At 39.5% G+C, this 25,780-nt stretch overlaps 2 protein-coding genes across 4 annotated transcripts in view; both read right to left on the reverse strand.

Moving 5' to 3' along the window:
- The window catches only part of ppp2r5cb (protein phosphatase 2, regulatory subunit B', gamma b), a 27,282-nt gene extending 6,492 nt beyond the window's left edge, over nucleotides 1-20,790 (reverse strand). Inside the window, exons 1-6 of one of the 3 annotated variants that reach the window (XM_005917630.3) lie at nucleotides 20,669-20,790; nucleotides 20,095-20,154; nucleotides 16,089-16,251; nucleotides 3,776-3,975; nucleotides 734-844; nucleotides 550-642 (exon numbers count right to left, since the gene is read on the reverse strand). In XM_005917630.3, the coding sequence (XP_005917692.1) occupies nucleotides 550-642; nucleotides 734-844; nucleotides 3,776-3,975; nucleotides 16,089-16,251; nucleotides 20,095-20,154; nucleotides 20,669-20,695 (654 nt within the window). In that variant the 5' untranslated portion in view covers nucleotides 20,696-20,790. Of the gene's footprint in view, nucleotides 1-549; nucleotides 643-733; nucleotides 845-3,775; nucleotides 3,976-8,368; nucleotides 8,978-16,088; nucleotides 16,255-20,094; nucleotides 20,155-20,668 lie in introns of those variants that run through there. The other 2 variants (XM_005917629.3, XM_005917634.3) reach the window with 2 other exon arrangements.
- A 2,240-nt stretch (nucleotides 20,791-23,030) lies between these two features.
- The window catches only part of hsp90aa1.2 (heat shock protein 90, alpha (cytosolic), class A member 1, tandem duplicate 2), a 7,049-nt gene continuing 4,299 nt past the window's right edge, over nucleotides 23,031-25,780 (reverse strand). The window contains exons 5-11 of the mRNA XM_005917637.3: nucleotides 25,366-25,683; nucleotides 25,065-25,230; nucleotides 24,761-24,951; nucleotides 24,398-24,545; nucleotides 24,019-24,287; nucleotides 23,594-23,927; nucleotides 23,031-23,495 (exon numbers count right to left, since the gene is read on the reverse strand). Of these exons, the coding sequence (XP_005917699.1) occupies nucleotides 23,383-23,495; nucleotides 23,594-23,927; nucleotides 24,019-24,287; nucleotides 24,398-24,545; nucleotides 24,761-24,951; nucleotides 25,065-25,230; nucleotides 25,366-25,683 (1,539 nt within the window). The 3' untranslated portion in view covers nucleotides 23,031-23,382. The remainder of the gene's footprint in view (nucleotides 23,496-23,593; nucleotides 23,928-24,018; nucleotides 24,288-24,397; nucleotides 24,546-24,760; nucleotides 24,952-25,064; nucleotides 25,231-25,365; nucleotides 25,684-25,780) is intronic.

The following is a 25,780-nucleotide window of genomic DNA, read 5'->3' on the forward strand; positions in this document are numbered from 1 at the left end:
AGGTTACTGGGACAATAAAATTAAACGTAACCGAGTACTACATACAATGCTCTTAAGTGGGCATGTTACAGTTTTTATTCTTTTGTCACATTGATACTATTACAGAAATACAGAAATGCATGCTCATACTAAACATGGCTAAAGCTTCAAACAATGATTTCAGTGTATGCGCAACTAATCTGAAAAAGCCAAAACTTCAGGCCTTAGGCTGCTTTAGTCACTAAACTTCAGACAAACATTGGCCTCAAATGACGTGTAGGAGAGCAGATATCCTCAATATGTTCTTTCCAGGCATCTGTGCGCACAGTCAAAGCTGTACACGCAGATGCCTCACCCACATGCATAAAGGCAGAGGAGCTAAAACAGCTTGTTTTAGACAGTGCACGAACAGAGGGGCTGGACCAAGCACTGGTATACGATAAACAAGGATTATTTTGAACTATCAATCATGCAAAGCTTGTCTAGTTAAGAATAAAAATATCAAGGTAGAAATGAGCATCATAGCTCCTCTTTACAGAGAAAGAAGCTGTGCTCTAGCAACATGCTCACCTGCAATACAAACCTCTGGTCAATATACTTTTTGGCTATGTTTGGTTGAAAGTCCGGTGACTCTAAGAACCGCAGGAAGAACTCGTAGACGAGCTGTGGAAGAGGGGCAAAGACTTTAAAACAACAGAAATAGGTGAACAGGCTCTTTCTGACTAAACCACGTATGTGGGTGTGACGCATGTACCTGTAGATGCGGCCACGCAGCTTCAAGAGTGGGTTCATCTTCCTCTGGGTCAAACTCTGCACCCGTGGGGTTGGATGACGGCGGCAATGCCCTAAACATATTCACAGCAAACTGGGAAACAAAAACAGAGGACAGACAATCGGACATGCCAGATAAATATAAACTTGAAAAAGACATTTCCCCCACAGAAATCCAAACCGCTCAAGGAAGCGGTGGCCTCTGCCCTTTTTATTTGCATAAAAACACAATATTTAAAACATCACCATTTCTTTGTTTACGTAGGCTGCCAGTAACCTGTAGTAACAAATAGATCAAATCCATTGGACCATGTACTGTCCAAACTGCCTTTAAAAGACAAGTAAAATATTTCTATCAGCATAAACGTGTTTAAATGTTGCAAAATCCACTTTTTGCCATTTTTTAAAAATTGTCTAGATCCACAAATTATGAGTTGACTACATCCTCTCCTTCCTTTTCCTTCTTGAGCCCTTCGAGGTTAAAACCAACTGAGACGTCAAAACCTGATAAGCACCGCCCCCGGCTGTGAAGGAGACCCGCCTTATTAAATTCAGTATGAGCAGCTGCTGTGGCTAATGTTAGCTTTAGGTTTGAGTGTACTCCTACGAGCCACAGTTATGTCAAAATTGGAATGCTGTAATGTAATGAAAATCAGATATTATGAAAAGCAATAAACAAGAACAGAGTGTAGGTTACTGTGTTTCATGTTGCTTTTTAATCAGCCTTTAGATTTGTTTGCTTCTCTCTGTTCTCTGAGCTCGTATCTTCCTCTTTTTAATATTTCATACATTTAACTACGATGAATCTGTGTATCTGTGGACTGACTGTGCTGTGAAATGTATCCATTTTTCATGCTACATCCACAGCACATATTAGGTATACTAGGCAAAACAAGGCAGGGAGCGTTGATTTGGGGATTGGTGTATATTTGTTTCTTCAGATTAAGAGCAGTGCTGTGAAACTGATTCATCACCAAAAATGTGCAATATGGATAAGTTAATATCTGCAAAATACAGCAGACTATGTAAGGGGCAAAGACGTTAAAATGTTGTGGAAAGAAAGACCAGTGAAGTATTTTGAGATTACATTTTAAATACACATCGTGCAAACATATCAGACTTAAACTGTTTTTTAACAAGTTCAGTGTAATATATCAACTTTGAGGTATTGTTTGTATTAAAGAATTAATAAAAAGGTGGTAGGTGACTGGATATCAACAGTCTCTTGCGCTAGTTGTCCATACTGGCCTATTTCTGTGACTGTACAGACCCCAGACTGTGAACAATCTATTTTGCCTCTGAGACGGCGCATTCAGAACTCCTTTGGGATTCCAGTCGATCAGAGGTCAAAACACTCTCATTCACCATCAGGTAATTATTCCAAGCAGAAATCACTCCTTACTTTCAACAAATAGATCAGGACAACGAAACCACTGTTACAGTGCCATGTAGTGCAAATAATGCCTGTTTAAATAATGATGCTTGAACACTGAGATGTCAAAAATGCTCTGAAATACAGAAACCTTACGGAAGTAAATAATGTGCAAAGTTTTAGCATCAGAATACACTTTATTACCATAAAGGAAAATGTCGTGTCACTCTTTACTTACTTTGATCATAAAAGCCATCAGTGGACTTCAAAGAGCCCTTGTCTTTAAGGGGGTACGGGGACAGGCGCTGCCAGGAGTAAGAGTATATTTTTATGCTGATTTGACAGCTCAGTTGCATTTTCTGCCGCATTGATCAAATAAAGCCCAGGCAAAGGAGGACGGGGGGAAATTTGCACCTTGATCATCTGCAGTTTACCATGTGGCATTGAGGCCGGCCTTTGATTAACATCAAAGGCTTTTTAATTTGGCTTGGGAAAGCAAATCTGGCACCAGGAACACATTGAGACCACGACCTAAGAGGAACACCTCTCCAATCTACAGCAGGAGCTCCAACACAGCTGCACTGGCAACACCCTGATTAAACGAGCAGTTTTCAGACCTACACCATTGAGGGGTACAAACAATTTAGGGTGTGCAATACACGAACAATCTTTAGACGAATTCAAACAAGAGACATGCTGAAGAAAACAAACAGATCACCTGGTTGCATACGAATTATTTAAATGATCTTAAAAGATTTGTGGCAAAAAAAAAAAACTACCAAAATAAAAACTAAAATGGGTCAAGTGAAAACCACAAAATGTTCGTTCCATGCTACGAAAATAAAACTGAAGAAAACAAATCAGCTTCATCACAAACATGAAAAAAAGAAAGAAAAGGGAATCTACCGGGTGAGATGGCTCTCCGAGGCCATGTGGCTTCCACTGAGTCTTTTTTCACAATTACAACTTACAATTTTACAGTAAGAGAAGTGACACGTGACATCTCGCTAACACGAAATAAAGCAATTATAAAGGAACAATGCAGAGTTTGTGTAAGTGAATATTTTTAGACGTAAACTACTAAAACATTCCCCAAACCATATTACACATTGCATATTCTATGGGATAAAAAGCTTTATGAGAAATATCATCAGCTATAGAACCACAGCACTAGTACATCACAGGACATTACAGATTTTAATGTTCTATTCTAAATCATTTAAAGCTTTCATTCATGGAAACACTGGTGGCAGAGTTTCCTCACACTTAAACCTGACTTGGGTGGGAGTCCCATGTATACTTTGCATTTTATTCTAATTTTTTCCTCCATCTCAGACAATGATGTGACCTATTTACAACTGGAAAATTCCCTTACTCTTATTTTGAAAGTTAAGTTGACATAAGATGTAGCCTTTCGAGACAGAAAGTCCACACATACTTTTGCAATATGAGTAACCAAATCGCTTTTTATGCAAGGCTTTACTTTTTTCCAGGAGTTGAGTGATACAAAGTACAAAGATGGCTAACTAAGTTTAGTTAATTATGTTCACTTATACTCTCTACTTATTAAACATTTGCCAGGTCAAAATAAAATAATAAAATAAAAACAACTGGTCCAAGCTTCTCAATTCCACTGTTTACTGTAATACTGACCATGTGAACCACTTCTGGGTAGATCGGTTCGGTGATGACGTTCCTGTTGTGGGTGATGTACTCCACCATCTCGCTCAGCGCCGCTCGTTTCACCTCCTTCCATTTCAGGTCACTCAGTGGGTCTGAGACAAAATCGAAGAGAACGCAGCACTGACGCAACTTCTGGATAAACAGCTTCTCCTGCTCTGCAGGGGGAACATCTGTGAAACAGAGAGAAGAAAGGCTGGAATTAAATTCAAATTCTCTTCACAAAGCAAAATGTCAATGATTTTTAACATTAGACAGAGCAGCAATGATACCGACAGGCTGACTTACTTTTAGATGTTTTGCTAAGCAATCTCTTCATTTTACAACCATATTTTATTTTGCTGTGATCCATCACAAAGGACTTATAATGTTATAGACTGCAAGGCATGTCTCTGAATAACTTTAGGTTTACTGAGCTGTGCTGTGCTTGTTTGAGACAGAACGATTGCAGCTTTTGTGTGTGTGTTTTCATTTATTTGATAGTTCAGGAAATGCTGGATTTCCTACTGAAAACTCTTTAATAAAAACACCAGATACACATATTTTGTGCTTCTCCAGAGGAAAGAACATTTCGACTTGCTGGCTTTATTCTGGGCACGACTGCATTGTTTCTACAGACTTCACTGGAACTGTGAATTTGTGCACAGCAGCTCAGCTGTTTGCTTGGAGATAAGCATTTTGGTTGATAAAGCAGAATATATCCGGGTGGCACATCACATGATAGATAATGTTAAGTTACCAGTGCCCCATGCATCAACTGTGCACAGCAGTTCTCTCTGTGCTGCCAGTGTACCCGGTGATGAAAGCCTGCTGACAGCCAAATAACAAATCACAGCTGCTTAAAGCAATAACCAATCACAGAGTAGAGCAGCCCTGCAGCTGACGTATCTGTGCGCCAACTGTTGTGAAATCCTTTGGTAAAAAATGAAAACTGTTCATCCAAATGATTTCAAACTCAACTCTGCACACACATACACACGTTCCTCTAGTTATTAAAGCAAAAAGCAACCAATTCAACTTAGTGAGGTAATGACTGCTATGTTATCGCCACATCAATGATGCAAAAGATCTAAATCACCCTCTGGGAATGTGGGGCCACACCTACCTGTGTATCATTATTAGCTTGCAATTAAAAAAAATTACATGTTTTTGCAGCCAATGAATTTTGCACAATGAGCTAACCTCCAATCAGTGTCAGTTTAAATGATTTATAACCACTTGACAGCTTCCTCAAAGATAAGAACGATTAGAGAAAAGTATGAAAACATTTTTTGTCTGCAATTAAGTAATTAAGTGACAATAACAAAGCTTCTAAACAGAATTATTATATATTAAAATAGATCATAATTTCAATCAACTTTCTGGACTGCTCAGAGGGAACCTGAACAGAGCTTGAAGGGTTTGCACACTCCATACATCATAAGGTGTGCAACAGTGCAAGGTATGAAAGTACGGACGTTTTTATAAACAAGACCTACTCTAAATCTACAGGTAACCATTTTAGCAATTTTAGAAATAGCTATAATGTGTGCTCTCTCCCTTTATCAGCACTCAGGAAGAAGAGCTCTGAATAAAGTGCAACTTACTTTCACCTTTTTTTGACAAAAGTAGAAAGGACGCCATTACTACAAGCAGCCTATATAGCACCAAATAACCCCAGCATTATGCACTCTACTGTGATGGGGCCTTCACTAGGACACAGCTATTTCCCTTTTCTTTACAATGATCAAAACTGTCAGTAGCAGCCTGTAATAAATGACACAAGTCACAGAAAGGAAGCTTCTCCTCTGAATTAGCCTGAGCTCATCCGATTCCCAAGCTTCAGAAAATACCATGAAACCAAGAGAAGTGGATTGGTGCTCATTCATTTTCATCCAACACGGGGATTAGTGTCTTAAAACAGAATGTCACCTTATAAAACCTACCTATGGGGCAGCATTAATCTCTTCATCACAGTCTGTGATTCTTGAGTCTTTCTTTTCTCCCCATTAACAATCTGCATGTGTACCCTACATCACCATGGTGACTGCAGGCAGAGACAGGACTTTGGACCAGGGGGTGACCACTGCTAATCAGAGACGCATGTCTGCTGCTTCTACACTGGAATCAAGAGACCGCTGAATTGCTGATCACATCAGCTATGGCTGAAAAAAGTGTCAGCCAAAGGCATCATGCAAAACATAAATCATGGAGTAAAATAAGTCAGTCAGCACTCCCTGCTACACTCAGTAATCTTACAGATACATTTATAAACGTCCAGTGGCTTTCTTGAACACTTTGGAATAAAGAGTTAAAACAGCACGGTAATCTGTAATTATATATCTACAGTATTTTCTGTGCAGACCCTGCTTTGCATAAGTTGATACCAGACAAAATGTTAACAGCTGGCACCAATAAAATAGGTCAATTCTAAAAGATTCAGTAATGGAGGCAATGCTCACAGACTAGAACCTCAAATTGCGACTGACAGCACACCTCCACATTAGTCACAGAGGAAACGTTAGCATTTAAAACAGCATGAAACAAAGCTGTCCTATGAGTTCTTTTAGGTAGACTACCCTTTTGAATCAATAATGTATTTGCTTTATAATTCCCCAACACTGTTACAGTGTCAAAGCTTTGTGGTGAAGCTTCCTTACTTTACTGTTGCTTCCTTTCTTATCTAATGGCTCTTTGTTGGCTCTTGTTTTACGTTTGTCTGTTTTTATACAAATAGTTATACAGGCCATAAGATATTTTGAAAAAACTGGAAGATTTTTGAATTTATATTTAGAAGACTTACTGCCATATTCAAACTACTATCCGCAAACAGGATCCAATTGAGCACAGTAAAAGGTCAAACATCAGCCAAGCTCTTGAGCTTTTGCCACAACATCCGTGGAGAACACTAAAGGTGATCCATTTTGTATTTCTGGAGCAAGTTTACATAAGAGTGTCTTCCTTTCCAGTGAGGTGCACTAACTGTGAAAGTAAAACTCACGACCACTTTTTGTGTTCATGACTAATATTCAGCTTGCTTCTGCTTAAGTGCGTACAGTGTGTTTAAAATATATATATATTAAGCCTTGTTTGGACAGTGAGCACAAATACTTGTCAAAATGATGAACAATCCCCTCTAAATGCATGCAAGTTAGTAAAAATATTTATAAGTGTTAAGTTAATATAGTAGCATCTGTTTTACTAGGAAGTCTCAAAATTTTACCCTTAACTCTTTAACGCTTGAAATCCTACAAGGAGTAACCCTTTAAGGTCTTTTCTGAATTGAGCTGCTTATAGAACAAAATGACTGGGTGTGCAGATTCGTGAGGGTGGTCTCTGCTTATTCAGCTACCCTTTGAAAAACCCAGAAACTATCATAATGGTCATCAAACAACATCTTTACTGATAAACACTGAGGTGTCAAAACTTGTCATTAAGGGTAGAGGGGAGGTGGTCAAATGTGGTGTTTATAGCGAAAAGAGTAAGATGAATACAGAAAAACGGTTGCTGAGTTATTTGAGGCTTGGTACACCTGCATCAACTTTTGTTCCTATTACTGTTACAGGCCGACTCATGAGCACCTCGACTCATCAGCCTCTGAGTGCTGAGAGGTCTACCAGCTCCTGTTACACAACAGCACTAGGGTTTCTGAACAGACCTAAAATATTAAGAGACCTGCTGTGCAACTGCAGACTTCACACACGAGCGTCTCTGCATGGATCAGTGAATAACCTTTACTCATCTAAAAGCTCCAGCATGCATACAGGAAGCCAGCCACGAACACAAATTGCTTCTAAGCACAACTCTTGACTCAGACATTCTGTACTACGGAATATGAAAATAACTGATTAATAAAGTGTCCCTAATGGCAAATGTGGTGCGCTTACCATCTGTCCCTTCAGACACAGGATATCCGAAGGAGGGACCGGTGGCTTTCTGCCATAACTTGCTGTAATTATCACTATGCATATAAATGGCACGAGACCATGTTAACAGCCACATAAGCAACACCATGATACTGACATCACTGTGACAGCAGCAAGCATATGAAATAATTGGCTGCATGTTAAACACACACTGCCACTTCATCTAGAGACAGCTTCCAGCTTCCTTAAGTTTGTCCGAATCAACGTCAACTCAAAAAGAAAACTGGAGCTACAACTACATCAAACAACCTTTCTACTTATGTTAGTCACATTGCAACAATACAATACAGACATATACAAACTAACAACAAGCTTTGACCTCACTTCCTATGACATCAATAGTGTTGATGGGGGAGGGGAGAATCAAAACTACCAATCTTACCCCCCCCCTCTAAACTAAAGCTAAGCTTTGCAATGTCTTGGCAGAACCCTTCCTTGCTGACATACAAACACAATCACCTCCTTTCTCTTTCAAAAACCCTCGTGCAAACAACACTAAAATAAACTCTTAAACTCGCCTCCACAAAAGTAATGATACATATAATATCAAGCTTTTTTTTTTCCTTTTCTTTTTTTAAATCACCAGCTGTGGCTGCTTAACACTCAAGCCCACCTCCTCTTTAAACAGACCAGTACACAGCAGCAGATTTCCTATTCTCACCTCTAAAATGCATGAGGGCCACAGGCTGGAAAGGCCCATTGGCGCTCGGTCCATCCAGAACCATCCCGCCGGCAGCTCTAGTACATGCCAACATCAGTGAGCTGAGGCAGGAAACAGGAGAGAAGAGGGTAGCCCAGGCTAAGGCGAGGAGCCAGCCTCCATTTTAGCACGAACACTGAGCAGAAAATGAAGCTCCCCTGCTGCTGGAGGGAACCAGCTAGTTAGTGATGTCATCCCACACAGAAGCAACCTGGTTGGTTAGCTGCAATCACATGGGCGGGCTGTCAGAATAAATAAACATGAGGAAAGAAATTGGCTGTTTGGAGTGGGGAGAAAAGGGGTGGGCCAGTTACTGTGATTGGGCCAAAAGAACCTACATCTGTCAAGGAGTTTTTAAAGCACAAACAACTCGCCTGAATTCCATTTAACCGGTTCTGAAATAACCACAAATGGAATAATAATACCATGGAATACAAATAACTGTACAACATGTAGGTTGCTTGTAAGAAGCAGAGGACAAAGGAAACCATTTATTTCTCTTTTAGTCTTTAACTCCCAACAACACCCACATGGAAAAGAAATAAGAAAAACTTATAAAAGACTTGCATCAGCTTTAGCTTGCTTCATATAGTGAATCATATAACGCTTATATGATATACTCATGAAAGTGGCCACTTTCTCATTACTTTCATATATTGTTTTAGGAAGTATCCAAAACATGCAAGTTTCATTTATATAATTTTTCAAGGGATCTTATATCTGTTTTCACTCTTATATGCTTTTCATACAAGTTTCACACAAGACAGATACAAACTTTAGAAGATTTATATATATCTTTTCCATATTGGCAAACCTAAATAAAACAAAATACAACAAGGTGTTCAATGCTTAATGTCACCTTACACTGGTCATCAACTAGTGGACCTTTTTTTAATGTCTGCTGCCATTTCCAGCATGCGTGCCAACTTTGTGCGCGTGTGTCTGTGTTTGCATGACAGATGGCTCTTCAGCAGCACAGCCTGAGCCCAGGTGTATGTGACAAGAGAAACAGGAAGGCAGGAAGTCTCAATGTGAGCAACACAGGATGTGCATATGCAGAAAGCCACATTTTGAATCAGCAGCACTGGGGAACAAAAGCCTGCACTGTAAACCTTTGCGGGCACATTGGTGACACAGACAATTAAAAGCAACAAATCCATACTCCCAGTCACTGGCGTAGCACTCCCAAATATAGTAACCACTGCACCCTTAGAATACAATAGGGCTCTGTAAAACTCTGCACACAGACAAACACAATCAGAACATACACAGACATTTTTTTTTTTGTGCATGCCATATGTGTCATCATACTGAAAGTACAGTAAGCACATACAGACAAGGTGTCGAAACAGTGATTCAGCTAAAGTCTTAAGCATTCCTATGCACGAAGAATAACCACGCAAATACAGTGTAGATGGGTGTGAATTAAACAGATTTGGACTACAGTGACATATAATCTAATAATTTTTGCTGCATAAGAAAGCCACCGAGGAGAAAAGACTGCACAAAAAGACTTTGCTTACCCCATTAGAATGAACATTTCATAACCGTAGCTGTGTGACAACCCACAAACATTTCTATTAAAATGTGTGTATGGCATACTAGCCTTCGCAATTACTTCTCTTCTGTGAAGGACAAAAAACGACATTATTTTTTTGCACTATGATTGCTGTCATTTCAGTGATTGGCAGCGTTAGCTAAGATTACATAAAACTGGCCGAGCAACTACAGCAAGGCAACAGGGTTGTTTTTTCTATGCAGTTTCTGCATAATATGCAAAGAAGGAAGACATTGATATACTCTTGACTGCTTAAAAGTAATTAGGGGAATCATTATTTGTGGATAATATTGTCCAGCAGATGTAACTCTATACAGAGGTTTGGTTAAGCTCGGGGCGATCGTGGCTCAAGAGTTGGGAGTTCGCCTTGTAATCGGAAGGTTGGACAGTCTCGGTCGTTGTGTCCTTGGGCAAGACACTTCACCCGTTGCCTACTGGTGGTGGTCAGAGGGCCCGGTGGCGCCAGTGTCGGGAGCCTCACCTCTGTCAGTGCGCCCCAGGGTGGCTGTGGCTACATGTAGCTGCCATCACCAGTGTGTGAATGTGTGTGTGAATGGGTGGATGACTGGATATGTAAAGCGCTTTGGGGTCCTTAGGGACTATTAAAGTGCTATACAAATAGAGGCCATTTACCATTTAAGCTCAAAAAAGAAAAATAGAATACATAAAAACTGTTTTGGAAGTTTCACACTTCACAAAAAAAACAAAAACAAACAAACACTGTTTTAGGCTAATGTACTGTTTGTGCAAAATGCATTTTGTGTGGTATTTCATAAAGCACATAATGGTGTCACGGTTCCTCCCTGTGGGTTTGCACTTCTCCGCTGGAGGTGCAGGAGGTGTGGTGTGGTTCGAGTCCGGCTGCTGTTTGTTCTTGCACACTTCTTGTATTGCCACTGTTGCTCCTGCTACACAACCTTGAGCTTGTATACGTGTTTATCTGCAGGTTAGAGGATGTAAAAAGTCTTACACTAAAGTCAACTGTACAAAATGGGAACAACTACACCCCTAATGGATGTAATACTTAACATCTAGTTTAGTTGGTCCTAATATATACGATAATGGAGCACTTCATCAGCAGGAACTAATCTGGGCATATAAAGGGCTCTTTCTTGCCATTTTGTACCTTAGGCATAGTGCATCCATGACCATGAGAAGAAAATACTGGATTACTCATTACAAATGGTAAATGGCCTGTATTTATATAGCGCTTTACTCGTCCCTAAGGACCCCAAAGCGCTTTACATATCCAGTCATCCACCCATTCACACACACATTCACACACTGGTGATGGCAAGCTACATTGTAGCCACAGCCACCCTGGGGCGCACTGACAGAGGCGAGGCTGCCGGACACTGGCGCCACCGGGCCCTCTGACCACCACCAGTAGGCAACGGGTGAAGTGTCTTGCCCAAGGACACAACGACCGAGACTGTCCAAGCCGGGGCTCGAACCGGCAACCTTCCGATTACAAGGCGAACTCCCAACTCTTGAGCCACGATCGCCCCTGTACAAATGCTACTTTGGCACATGCATTCACCAAACTCGAGCTTTCTGCTGTGTCTGCGCTATTTTTTAAATGCGAAGAAACTTGTGAGATTGCTATAACACAAGCATGGTTTCAGAGCTTTTTCTAAACGTATCATTGATATCAGCAGCACTGCCTAAAATACACAACGAAGTGGTTCATTCACAGGTCTGCTGATCTTCAATGTCACGGTCCTCTGTAAACGCTTAAGGCTCAGATCTATTTGGAGAAACAGACTGATCGACGCAGCTGAGGACACAGGCTCTTTCAACAGTGGCTGAACTTAGGCAGCTTCCAATGATAGGGACATCTTTATCAAGATCCAACCTATTTTTTCTTCTTCTCGTAACGCAAAGATGAATCACAAAGCGATGATAGATGCTGATCTGTATTAGTTACATTAGAAGCAGATATATTAAGAAACAAAGCCCAGATTTGTTCATTGTGCCACTAAAAATGTTGCACAAGTGGAAAACACCTGTGGCTGATGACTGCAAGATAAACACGCTTGGAGATCGCATTTAATGTTGCAGCTTAAACCTGGTAACTTGAGGAATGTGTTATTATAATATGTACAACAGTTTAAAAGCTTAAAACGTTTTTCAAAGTTCAAAAACAAGTTTTAGACCTGCAGATATAGTAAACGTGTGTGAATTAATTAAATACCATTTTCAATATTTACTATTCTTCCAAACAAAAGACCACCAATTCAGATACAGTGTCATGTTTTTTAGTAGGATCCTGTCATTTCTGAATGTTGCTGATGCATAAATGAAATATTCACTGCTTAAATATAGCAATGTGTCTGATTCTCTGACTTCTAGCTACAAAACCCTTCTAGAAGCAATGCTGAAAAGTCCAATCATGCAAAACCAGTGCACAGCTTGAGCAGTTTTAACACCATGATCACTGCCAGTGACTTTTTTTGTATTTTTATTCATATGAAATGTCTGACCCGGGAAGTTTCTGTCATGAGTTGTAGGGGCCTTTTTCTGCTTCCACGTGTATTCAAAGTTAAAGACGTTTCTCTGACATGACATGACAAATAGTGATTTAACGTTAAGATTACTTCCTGGAAGCTTTAGAATGTAACTAAAAGACAACCACAGTAAAAGCAACATTTCGATTCATAAAAATAAAAACTGACTGACGTACACTTTAGTAGTTTGACTTAGACCTGTGTTTTCTGCTAACAGTCAGTGACACCTACTAAACAACTGTATTACAGGTAGCAATAGCAGAACTAAACACACAACTTATTTAGTTTTAACATCTTCACGTTTGCTGTCATTATCCTGTCTCCCTAGTGCTAGGCTGAAAAAATGCTTAAAAAAAAAAACATAACTGCTGACCATATAACTTCTGTCATCTTTACTGTTTATCCCTCAAAATGAAGATGACTGTACACTGAAGAAGTCAAACATAACTAACTGTTGGCACACAGTGTGACACCAAAAAAAAAAAAAAAAAATAGGCTCCAACCCTCTGAGGCATGAACCTCTGAAAGTCCCCTGTGATATGTCGCACCAACATGTCAGCAGCAGATTTCTTATATTCTGTGAACTGTCAGAAGCACTGCAGCTTATTAGACTTGGGACAGACCACTGTCTCCAGCTGTCCCTGCTCCGTGCTTCGTCATTTGTGTCCATTGTGTCTTTGACTAGTGCTGAAGCCCGTGTACCGTTCTCACAGATAAGATTCATTTCAGACAATTAATAATTTACAATGAACTACGCTCATTCAACAGGAGAAACACAACAACGGGAGAAACATATAACAATTTGTGAAGCATAAACTAAATCCAAACTACTTTGAATACTAGTAGCTACATGTTTATAAAAGAGCAGAAATGTCACAACTTAACCTGCGACAATAAAAATAATATTTTATATCCTGTACCCACCAGAATCTGCCGTGACATAGGCATTTAGCCTCGTCACTATCTGTAACATTTTACTCTACACAACTGTTTACTCAGTAAAACATATCTCAGAGTTAGCACAAACTACCGTTCACAGACTAATAAACATTCTCGGTCATTATGATTTCATTATGTTGTTTTTGTAAGGCTTTTCCTGGTGTCCTTCTGTTGAAGTGTTTTATTTTCCTTATGTTTTCTTTTTTACATTGTGTACAATGTTTGCATATCTGCGGTCTGCCGACTGTTAGTTATATCCATTAAAATGCCCCTTAAAACAGTTTCACATTATAAAGGAACATGGGAAAGTTTTGCATTGCCATTAAGCATAGTCTCATTAAAAAGGTAAGGACCGCAAATTTCATACACTATGTTAACTGTACCCTCAATTTTAAAATAAATAAATAAATCAGATTAAAAAGTATTATCTGTTTTTAAACTTTGGTTACAAGTAGATATACTCATGTCCTTCAACATCATCTCTCATATTTGACACTCTAGCCACAAGGTGGCACCAAACCCTATGAGACCAAGGCTCCATGAAGGAGAGCTCCTGCTTTAAAAGAGAACCCATACAGAGGGAGCAACTGTTGTTGTTCTGTGCTTTTTGGCACATGTATATAACACTTGCAATGAGACAAAGAAAGAGGAATTAATCTCCTGTTTACTTGCCTCAGTCAGACAGATCTCCAGCTAAACATTATGCCAAACACAAAAACACAAGTTTGGATTTGTGTATTTTGTCTTATAAAATCTACACACACAAAAAAACGGCAGCTCACCACATCGGGTTTCAACAGAAACCAAACTATCGTCCAAACAAATGCAAAAATTTGAACCATACAGTCAAAGAAAGCACACACGAATCTGGAAGTTCATGGGAAAGGCCTGCTTCTGGTCAGGGTTTTTAAGTCTCGCCTCAACTTTGCGGCTCTGCGGGACAGGCTCACGGACATGTGTTTCCATCAGGAGGTGGTGAACATGCCTGGAATGAAAACAGGCCAAGCGAGGAGCCTGTTTGGACAGGACTAAGTGATAACATCTACTTGGCCACTGTGGGATAATGTTTTGCAGAATGTTATCAAAGCTCTCATTGGGGTGTGGGAAGTGAGCAGGCTGTATCAGAAATGAAGTTAAGCCTATTGGTTTCCTCACACGTTACAAAGGTAACGGCTAGCTAAGATAAAGACACAATAATTTTTTTATGGCAGAGCATAAAGACACAATGAACAATAAATGGCCTGTTATCATGTTGCCACCTTAGGAAATCCAACTTTGCTCTACATGCCAAGGTTTCCAAAGACAGAAATAACATTCGTAAATTCTCCCTGAAGAACGCTGCCTTTGCTCTACTGTGAGCTTACAAGCCTCCCACCGATGACGAAAAACAAAAACAAAAGCGCTCTTTTCTGCACACACGGCATCAGTGCCAGAACGTCCACAACATTGAGTGCTCAATGTTTGCTAGACAGACACGGCACAGAAAAATACCTTTTACCAAATACAGAAACTTTTGAGCAAGTAACCCAACGAGACTGCATTCACCACCATTCGGGGTTACATCAGTTCCATAAACTTTACACTGCTGTTGCATCAACTGTAAATAATCTAACAATCCAGGAAATATCTGTCCTTGAAAGGAGATGGATAATTCTCCCTACCCACTCTGAAAGTGTCGGGCACATTTCCAATGTCCCAACTTTGTTTCACTTACTAAACAGAATAGTCATCTGGGGACCACTAAAATACCCTTTTCCTACGAGATTCTTATTTTTCCTGAGTCTGAACATTTAGAAAGAAACAGAAACAGTATAACCAATTCCTGTTGTGCCATTGCCACTATCAGTTATAAAATTGTTTTTGAAGTTTAATTACATGATTATTTAACAGCCAACAATGTCAATATAACTGTCTGTAAAGCATACCACTATGTTAGGTAACTATAATTAAAGTACTGAGAAATTATGCGTGCAGTCATCCATGTATACACAGGACAATGCTGACAATATGCATTTATTGTGTCGCAGCAGTGTTTGCTCGTTGCTCTTGGATCTGGCACTGAACTTGGACACTAAATATCCATATACATCTGTAAAGTTCACGAGGAAAGACAGGAGGAGGAATAGTAGTAGCTGGCTGACATGTCTTATCTGCTCACTGGCAACATTCGGAAACACAAGGGCTGTGGAATTAAAGCTTTATCTCTGGATTATCACTAAATATAGATGCTTGGGTTAAATCCAGAGCAAAATCCATGCCATGCATGTCCTCTGTTTGTTTCCACATATTGCATAATGTCATCTTCAGCCTGGTATTAAAATGGGGGTGATGCAGCAAGGGATGCTCATGGGAACTTCTGTGGGGAAGGAGTGACTAAATAATTGAGTACGTGCCTGTTAGTACATATTTCTGTGAGGTGTGCACTTATCTAGATCTGCATTTGAGACATTTCTTACATATTAAACATACACAGGCAGACCAGGTAGTTTTCTCCACCTGCCAAATTTGGTTGATTTGATTTTTGAATTCTGTGCAAAACCCTGAAGCGTGAAAACATTACCTCAACTCCGTTCTCTATGAATATATAACAAATGCAAATTCTACCAAATCGAGCGTACTCTGTAGTTCATTATGTGATTACATAAAATGGATTTCAGACTGTCGCACAGGTGAATACCTTTAAAAGCAGGAAGTTTCTGCAGTTCCCTGTTGTTGCTCAAGCTGAAGCGAGAGGAGCTCTGCCTCTTGTCCTTTTTGACAGGTGTCTGGGAACCTGGCTGCTTCCCCTTTAGTAGCTGAGTTGTTGGAGGAACACTATTGCTAGCCTTCCTGTTAGAGCTCTGCTGAAACAAGAGAAAACACACATTAGTTACACGGACATAAGAGCAAAGACACACTAAAAAAAAAAAAAAAAGATGCAGGTATAAAATATGGGCGAATGAACCTCTGTAGAAATCTAATAAAAATGTGTGCATGCAGCCACCAGCCAAGGAGCACAACTGGTACTTTTAATTATATACACTGAGTTGCCATCCACTTGACAAAATGCTCATTAAAAAAAACAAAACCATTTACCAAATGTACAATTACTCTTTACAATAGTGCATCATCCTGATGTGGGATCACCTGAAAGCAGCAAGTTCAACTGATCCAGCCTTCCTACTAGGATCCATTTATCAGTGTGGACCTGATGACACAGAGCTTAATTCACCTGATGCAGCTGTGGAGTCTGAGTCACAAGAGATTTATCAAATTCGCTTAAGACCCAGACAAAGTTGGCCACAGTCTGAGCCACACTACAAGACAGACAATCAGTCTGTGCCACTAGAAAGCTGTTGTGTGAAGTGGAAAATGCCGCTGTGCTGACCTCTGCTATGAACTCGATTACATATTAATGTACTGGAAAGATCTGAATTAACTCATGTAAGTATATTAGGCCAAAGTAGAAACATCTGTCATCTATGGTTCTTCTCATTTAATGCTTCAAATTTTCATTTGTCAGTTATGGTTGCTGACAACAAGCCAAATGAAAGTTACATATATATTACATAACAGCCTTTACAGTTATGCATTTCTGGTTGACAGAGCATATGGGAAAAAAGGAAGGGTGGGGGCGGTGACAACAGCTTGCAGCCCAGCGATTTTAATTTGACACAGGTTGGTGCACTAGCTGATCTAATACATGGCTGCTGACACGCAAGTCTAATGCTGGCAGAGCCTGAAACTTTCAGCTTGAAAAAATAATAATAAAAATAATAATAAATAATTAATTAAATATATATATATATATATATTTATTTATTTATTTATTTTTTTCGGTAGGTCGGCAAGGATGACTAATATATGTAATTGTTAGCCAGCTGTTATTAAAGGACAGGTTTTAAAATAGAACAGATAAGGCCTTTATTGTAATTGTAAATGTACAACGCAAATGTGGAAAATAATAGGGACTATATTAAACTGGTAACTACATAAAGCTCTGAAATAGATATAAAGCTTAATGAAATTATCTGCTAACTGACAAGTGTGGATTTTATAACTCAATAAACTGGACTGTGTATATAACACAAGGCAATAAAATAGTGTGTTTCCCACAGATTTAGCTTGTACAGTCATGGCCTAAAGTTTTCATTTCATGTTTTTATAATATGGTAAAAACATAATCATAGGCATTTGATAAGCTTTTGTTGTCAGTGTGACATGCTGGATGTCAGCTTCGGGGCAAAGTCCAGAAGCTCATAAAAATGAATCTGATCTCTTGGCACAATAACTCTGAACCAGTGTGAATGACTACTGTAAAAACTCAAGTTACACAAATTTTGTATTGTATACAATATGCAACTGCCATGACTATAATCTGTGTGTATGTGTGCCTTTGTGGTTTATATGCAAATTGGACACGGGGGAGGGGGGGGAGGGTCTCTTGAAAGGATGAAAAGAAAAATATGTAAATGTTAAAATGAGTCAAGTGTACTTGGGCAGACTTCAAAAGACCTTGCCACCTAAACTCAGTCCATCTGTGGTGACACCGGAATACAGCCTGGTTGAGAACATTGTAATCTGTGCAAGAGCAGGACTACCTTTTGCTTTCTAGGCAGCACAAACAGCTGCCAGCTCTCATTCCACACGCGACATAACTGCATTCAAATGCTTGCCTTCCTTTAAAAAAAATTAAAAAGCCTCTAGTTGTTTGAGGAATGAAGGAAGTCAGATATTCCTTATCTTCCTTTTCTCTGCTCAGTGTGGGTAGCTCCTCCCCACAAACACACAATAAAACAGCAGAAAAGAAAATGTAGTCAGATCATAAATGACAACTGAACAAAGTAATGACTCTCACACTGAGCTTGAAGTGAACTTTTGCACATATAGGGAAACATTAAACATTGTTTAAACTATGCTATCTTCCTGGTGCCACAGAATTTCCTCATATTTTATTTTATTTTTTACAAGCAGTGTATGACTGTGCAGCACAACAAAGCAATGATTCACATGAGATGCCAGTAATGCAGATGGACAAACTCAATGTTGAACAATTTTGTTATGAGGGCCAAAGATAAATTTCCCCAGATGCGTCCTAATCCAGATGTAAGCAAAAAGGTTTTATAGCAAGTCACAACACATCACTCCTCAAAGGAATTTTATTACTGAAAATCATAGATCAATGCATTAGCAGCAAGTGGTTTATGAATAGCAATAGCTATCCTACTTAAGAAAAATCACAAGGCAGCAGTTTCATGAATGTTGAATAAAATTTGTGTTTTGAAGTAAAGCTCTCTGCTTAAAGCCGCTGTATGACAGGTCAACCATGTAATTATGGGTGAAATATTGATGAACTCAGACATGCCCTAAACTGGTGTTAACGACACATTTAGCAACAGGGTATCAACATCAAAAAGAGAGCAGCTTGAGTCACATGAAGTCACTCACCGGTCCACTAAAGATCCAAGGCTATGTGGCTATGAGATTATGATTTTAAAGTTCAGTCATTATCATCATCCCATTTTACTAGTTTTATTAGTACAGGGAGGTCAAATGTAAAGCCCAGGGACCAGAATGAGCATGGCAAAGACTCCAATCCTGCACGCCAGACAGCTTTAGAAAATATGAAGGAGTTCATAGATTCCTATTGATTAATCACTCCCTACTCCCATTCATACTCCTACAAAGCCATTAAGTAAGAGATAAACAACTAAATGACAGAAAGTTCATGTTTTTCCAATATTACAGTAAGTCCACAGTTGTGATGGACTGAGATTTTCAAATTGAGATGGCCAACACAAGTAGTCCATACTCCCATATTTCACTATGGTGTTCATGTGACTCACATCCATCATTAGTTAGCTCGCTACAGCAAATTTGGTCACAAAGAAGAATTTTCCCCTGATGAGTTCAAAGAATCATGAGACCTAAAACAGAATAAGCTTTTCTTGTTCCACTCCACAGGAGGCTTCCTGTCCTTTTGCATGAGTACTTGCTGTCAAGTGAAAAATATACAATTTCTGCACAAGTATATAACATAGGCATCCTGGTTTGTGGAGGCCTTTGTGATGCATTTAAGTATTCTGAATCGGCACTTCAGGAGCAACATTATAAATTGTAATCTGCAAAACACTGAATTGATAACAAGACAATAAACTAGATATACACAATAAAACTTAAGCTTTATCGTGTCCCTCTTCATTTTTTTTAAATTGAAAAAATAAGTTCAGCATGTACGTTCATTTGTATTGCAACCACAATCACTAATACTGGAGACCACTATCATGCAGTAATAATCCAATTATAATGTAATACTCCTCTTGCAAAGCTGGTGTCACTAAATTCCATTTAATTTTAAATGACTTGGAGGTAATTACATCAAGTTGAAAAGGTTATCCCAACCCTTGCGGTCTCTGTTTGATCTGTGATGAGTCTAGGGTGTGTTGGTTTTTTTAACTGCTTGTTTAGCTTTTAATATATCATTTACAAGTTTCTACTTCCTCTAGCTAATCTAATGTTATGTATTGCTCTGTGTTTAGGGTCTTTGGTAATGTATATGCTCATTCTATTTGAGTTGTTCTCTTGGGCAGGGGACTATCACAAACGAGATCTGACATCTCAAAAGTCCCAATTTGAGGGTTAAATACATTTTAAATAAAAATAAAAGTTATGTGTTCTTAGAGTGGTTTTCCTTGTTAGAATACCTCATGTTCTGAATTCTCCTGTCCTCCACTCTTCCCCACTTTGCCAGACTTGGGAGACTCCTGCAAAAACATTTTCAATCAAAAGATTATAAACTTGATTTAATGAAATGAAGTTTATATTGGTTGACAACATCAGGTGAATGCAATTGGTGAATGCCGCCTTGCACAAATCCAAGCTAAATATAGCACGCCTGCCCACCCAGTCTCGCACTCCTGTTTAACCACACTGTAAAGTCTGCTGTTAGCTAGCTCACGTTACACGACCCGAGGTTTCAGCTTCTAAAAGTCCTTAAATTTACACCAAAATAACACACACGTGCAATGTAAGTATCACTTTAAGATAAGGGTGCTCTATTTACATAACACTGCACAACGTGCCAAGTGCTAACATGACGGCAGGATAGGGCTAGCAGGTAATGATTGCAGGCTGGCTAACGTTTGTGTGATGGGACACTGCGCTGGTAGCAAAATGTCGTATTATACACCCGGCACATTATCAATAAATTCAATGAAATGTAACTCGTGCAAAGTTTGTTCACTATGGACACGGCCTGCTAGCTTTTGTCTAACTCACCTTATCTTTTTTCGTTTTATTCGGCATTGTACAAGCGTAACCGCCCTTGCTCCCCTCACGGATACTCCACAACCAAAACCTTGACAACTCTCAGGACAGCACACTGCAAGGCGGTTCAGTCTGCCCTTACGCTGTGATTGGCTGTTTTCAGTCAGCTGACTCTGGCGCGTCACGCTAACGATGGCCAGCGTAAAGGCACCGAGAGCGCACCCTGCCGGTGACAGGACAGCAACACATAGGATTACAGGCTCCCGATACTTTGGATTACAGCCATCGACAGCATACTTCCTATGGTCATTCCATGGAAAATCAATCAGTGCCTCCCACATGACCCCCTCATAATGAGTTGGCAGTGTATATATATATATTTTTTTATTACAGATACATGTTCAGGTACAGTTTTTATTTTACTTATTCCTTTTCATTCAATTTTTCGTCTAAAATCTTTGGGCATCCCAATCCTGGCACATACCATAGTTTCAGGAGCGAATCTGCTAAAAACTCGTCTCCATAGTTGTGTTTCCTTAATGTTTCTCCCAGTGTTTTTGGCTCTTGTTCTTCTAATGTTTAAAAAATCCTATATAAATAAAGTTGTTATTATTATAGTAGTAGTAGCAGTAGAAGTAGTAGTATTATATACTGCAGAATTTTGGGTAGACTCGGATGGTGAAAACAAATTATAACATTTTATACCAGGCTGAACCATCTTCGTTATGTGTCAAAATAATTTTCCTTTATAGTTATATTTTTGGCTAAATATATTCACGCACCTGTAAAACCAGTGGTAAATGGCCTGTATTTGTATAGCGCTTTATTTAGTCCCTACGGACCTCAAAGCGCTTTACACTACATTCAGTCGTTCATACACTGGTGTGTGGCAAGCTACACAGCTGCCCTGGGGCGCACTGACAGAGGTGAGGCTCCGCCACCTACCTTCTTCTTTCAGCTGGTTGAGACCCCTAGGTCGGAGCTTTCTAGAATATTTGAACAGCTTGGTAGAACCTTCTTTCAATGCACAACGACTGCCATCTACTGGTAGTTAACAGGAACCCACACGTGTAAAATGACTTGGACATAGAGGATAAAAGCAGTGCGGAATGCATGAAAATATCTAAATCGATGTTTAAGCTTATGAGTTTAAGTCTAAGGAGCTTGGAAAGAAAAGCGTCTAGACTTCTTTAGGTTGCTTGAAGACGTTTCACTACTCATCCGAGAAGCTTCTTCAGTTATAGGGTAAAATGGTGGAGAGTCCAGACTCTTTTCTTCCCAAGCTCCTTAAACTATGATGACCTGGATGACTGAGAACCTTTACAGACTTATGAGTTAAACATGTGCCTTTCCACAAATAACAAAATGGGTAAGCCTTAATTTGATAATTTGTATCTTAGAAGAAGCTTAAAGATAGATAAGCAGAAAAGTAGAAGAGGAGACAAAAAAAGGAAGTTATTTTTGGATGAATCTGACTACAGCAATGATGTATTATATAAACCTTTCCTTCCTCTTTAGGAGTTTCTCTGTCCACTTTTACTTTTTCAACACAAACATCTATATCCTTGTAGCTTCAATCTGGCAAGAAATATCAGTACTGTGGAAAATACTTCAGTGAGGTTACGTAAAAATGAACAAATTCCCAAATTATAGCCAAAAAAAAGAAGCCTCGAGTTCTTTTGGCTTTTCCCCGTTTGTCTTTCTTTCAATTTGTTCCCAATAAAGGCATAATTATCAGACTTATCTGCTATTTCTTAACTTCCCCTCAAGCATTTTGCTTTTTATTACACAAGATTTTTTTGCTTTTTCCATGGAGAAACTAAAAAGGCAACTGGAGAGCAAACAATCTGCCCAAGGGCAATGCTTCATTCATATGAAGCAAAGAAAAAAGGGGTGGTTCTTCTCTTTCTTTCACTCTATGTTTAAGCAAGCATTGGTTTGGTAGCTTATGATTCATAAACAGTGTTGACTTCACTGGTTTTAAATGAAAACAGTATACTTCAAACATGGAAATTACAACGTCACATCATCACTTTATATTTATCAAGATATAAATTTCTGTCAAATGATGGATAAAGAATGTCTTTAAAAAATCCTGGTGAGAAAAAAAAAGGTTCTAAAATAATGTTTGTACTTCATTTGAGCTGAATTAAGAAACCCTTTTGACATAGCTTTCTACTTGTTGAGAACAAAGTCTAAAGCAGTTCTTCGACTACAAGTGAACACTAAGTTTCATTGATTTTCTCGATAGATAGATAGATAGACAGATAAACAGAGTGGACAGGTTAACCCACCTGTCCAATCTAAAAATGCAGCATACTATACATAAAACACGAGACTTGTGTTCACTCATCAGTAACAATGACCAAATAGCTTAACATGGTAAACCTTTATTAATGGTTTTTGCACCGTTTCAAATAACAGTATCGTGTTTTGTTATATTTACAATAAAGAACAAACTTTGGAATGTCAAATACAAAAAGAACAAATGCATCAATACAACTCAATACAAAAACAAAAATGACAATCCGAAAACTCTAAAGCTCTAAAGGAATGACTGAACTGCATGTGGTCAACGCAAGTGGAAATAAAGTTACGTCATCAAAAGTGTTTAGGAACAGACATTCCAGGCTCATTTACAACATTTAACATTAATTTTTTTTTAAAAAAATAACCTTTTTTTTCCCTCCTTCTTTTTTTAAATCTAAACAGGAAATGGAAGCTGATTAGTCCACCTCTTCCATCCTAGATGTGTCATCATCTTCCCCTTCAAGAGGGGGCATGTCCTCAGTGGGTGCAGAGGTGTTATCGTCAGATGTCACATCATCTTCATCAATACCTGGAAGGAAAATAGGAGCAGATCAGTCAGCAAAGCAGGGTTAACTCATTTACTGGCAAACATACCACCAAAAGACACAAGATTTAACAGATACTCACCAAGACCTAGTTTGATCATTCTGTAGATGCGGTTGGAGTGGGTCTGTGGGTCATCCAGTGTGAATCCTGAGGAGAGCAGGGCGGTCTCGAAAAGAAGGATGACCAGATCTTTCACAGACTTGTCATTCTTATCGGCCTCTGCCTTCTGCCTCAAGGTCTCCATGATTGGGTGGTCAGGATTGATCTCAAGGTGCTTCTTTGCTGCCATGTATCCCATGGTGGAGTTATCCCTCAGTGCCTGAGCCTTCATGATCCTCTCCATGTTGGCCGTCCATCCATATGTGCTGGTGACAATGCAGCAAGGGGAAGAAACTAGGCGGTTGGAGACTGTGACCTGCAGAGGAAAACAAAAGACACCGGTATCAATCAGTTGAACAATAAAACAAATTCCGTTGTTATATTGTCATTTGGTTTCATCAGCTTACCTTTTCAACCTTCTTCTCCAAGATATCCTTCATGATTTTGCATAGGTTCTCAAACTGAGATTTCTTCTCCTCCTGCTTCTTCTTCTCCTCCTCATCCTCAGGCAGCTCCAGGCCTTCCTTGGTTACTGAAACCAAGTTCTTGCCCTCAAACTCCTTCAGCTGCTGGACACAGTACTCGTCGATGGGCTCAATCATGTAGATGACCTCCAGGCCAGCTTTGCGAAGACGCTCCACAAAGGCAGAGTTGGCAACCTGGTCTTTGGTCTCACCTGAAATGCAGACATGATAATGTTGTTCATTCATGCCATATTGCCCACATGAGACAAGTTTTGTTTGCCGAACGCATGCTTTTGATTGGCAGTTTTAAAAGTGTCCTCACCAGTGATGTAGTAGATGTGTTTCTGGTTGTCCTTCATACGTGTGACATAGTCCTTCAGGGACACCATCTCATCTCCAGAGGCTGATGTGTAGTACCGCAGAAGCTCAGAAAGCTTCTTCCTGTTCTGGGAGTCCTCATGGATGCCAAGCTGTAATAAGGAAAACAGTCAACTGTTATCAACAGTGCAGATTTATTCAGCTGAATGTACAAAAAAAATTGCAGGCGCTACCACTGGCTGCATTCAATTGTTGTTAAGCTACTTTATAATATTCATACTGCTAGAGCTAAATTATTCAAGCAAAAGAATTAAAGACAAGATCTGGTAACCTTGCACCTCACTCAGTCAAGGCTGTGGATACTGACCTTGATGTTCTTGGAGAACTGCTCGTAGTACTTCTTGTAGTTGTCCTTGTCCTCAGCCAGTTCTGTGAAAAGCTCCAGGCACTTCTTGACCAGGTTCTTGCGGATGACCTTCAGGATCTTGCTCTGCTGCAGCATCTCTCTGGAGATGTTCAGTGGCAGGTCCTCAGAGTCCACCACACCCTTGATGAAATCTGATAGGAAGCAGAAAAGAAACTGTTAAAACTCTAAAGATTCCATTGTGTCATTTTCATTATGATAATTCTATTATTGTTAGGGAAATTGTAATCCACACTTTAATACTCACTGAGATACTCTGGGATGAGCTCCTCGCAGTTGTCCATGATGAAGACTCTGCGCACATACAGCTTGATGTTGTTCTTCTTCTTCTTGTTCTCAAAGAGGTCGAAAGGAGCACGCCGAGGCACGAAGAGCAGGGCACGGAATTCAAGCTGACCCTCTACTGAGAAGTGCTGTTAGGCAAAAAAATAAAAATAAAAAATTAAAGTGATTATATATTGGACTACATTATATCAGACATAATTTTCCTCCTATAAAGTACTGCTACATTTTTAGGTATTTTTAAAATAACATCTCAAAAGCCCAACCTTAACAGCCAAGTGGTCCTCCCAGTCATTGGTGAGACTCTTGTAGAACTCTCCATATTCCTCATTCGTGATGTCATCTGGGTTTCGGGTCCACAGGGGTTTGGTCTTGTTCAATTCTTCCTGGTCAATGTACTTTTCCTTGATCTTCTTCTTCTTCTTCTTTTTGTCTGACTTGTCATGGTCATGTTCTTCATCCGATCCAACATCCTCAATCTCAGGTTTGTCCTCATCCTTCTCCTCATCTTTCTCCTTCTCCTCCTTCTCTTTCTCCTCCTCTGCCTCGTCGTCACTCACTTCCTTGTCCCTCTCTTTCTCCACCTGAAGGAAAATACATTTGGTCACACACTAAAGAATTTCCCTACACCTTAGCCTTAGGCATAGCTGGACAGGCCATCAGGCATACAGGGCATTTGCT

The sequence above is a fragment of the Haplochromis burtoni genome, unplaced genomic scaffold (assembly GCF_018398535.1).
Source record: "Haplochromis burtoni strain Fernald_Lab_line unplaced genomic scaffold, NCSU_Asbu1 Contig_28, whole genome shotgun sequence".
Taxonomy (NCBI): domain Eukaryota; kingdom Metazoa; phylum Chordata; class Actinopteri; order Cichliformes; family Cichlidae; genus Haplochromis; species Haplochromis burtoni.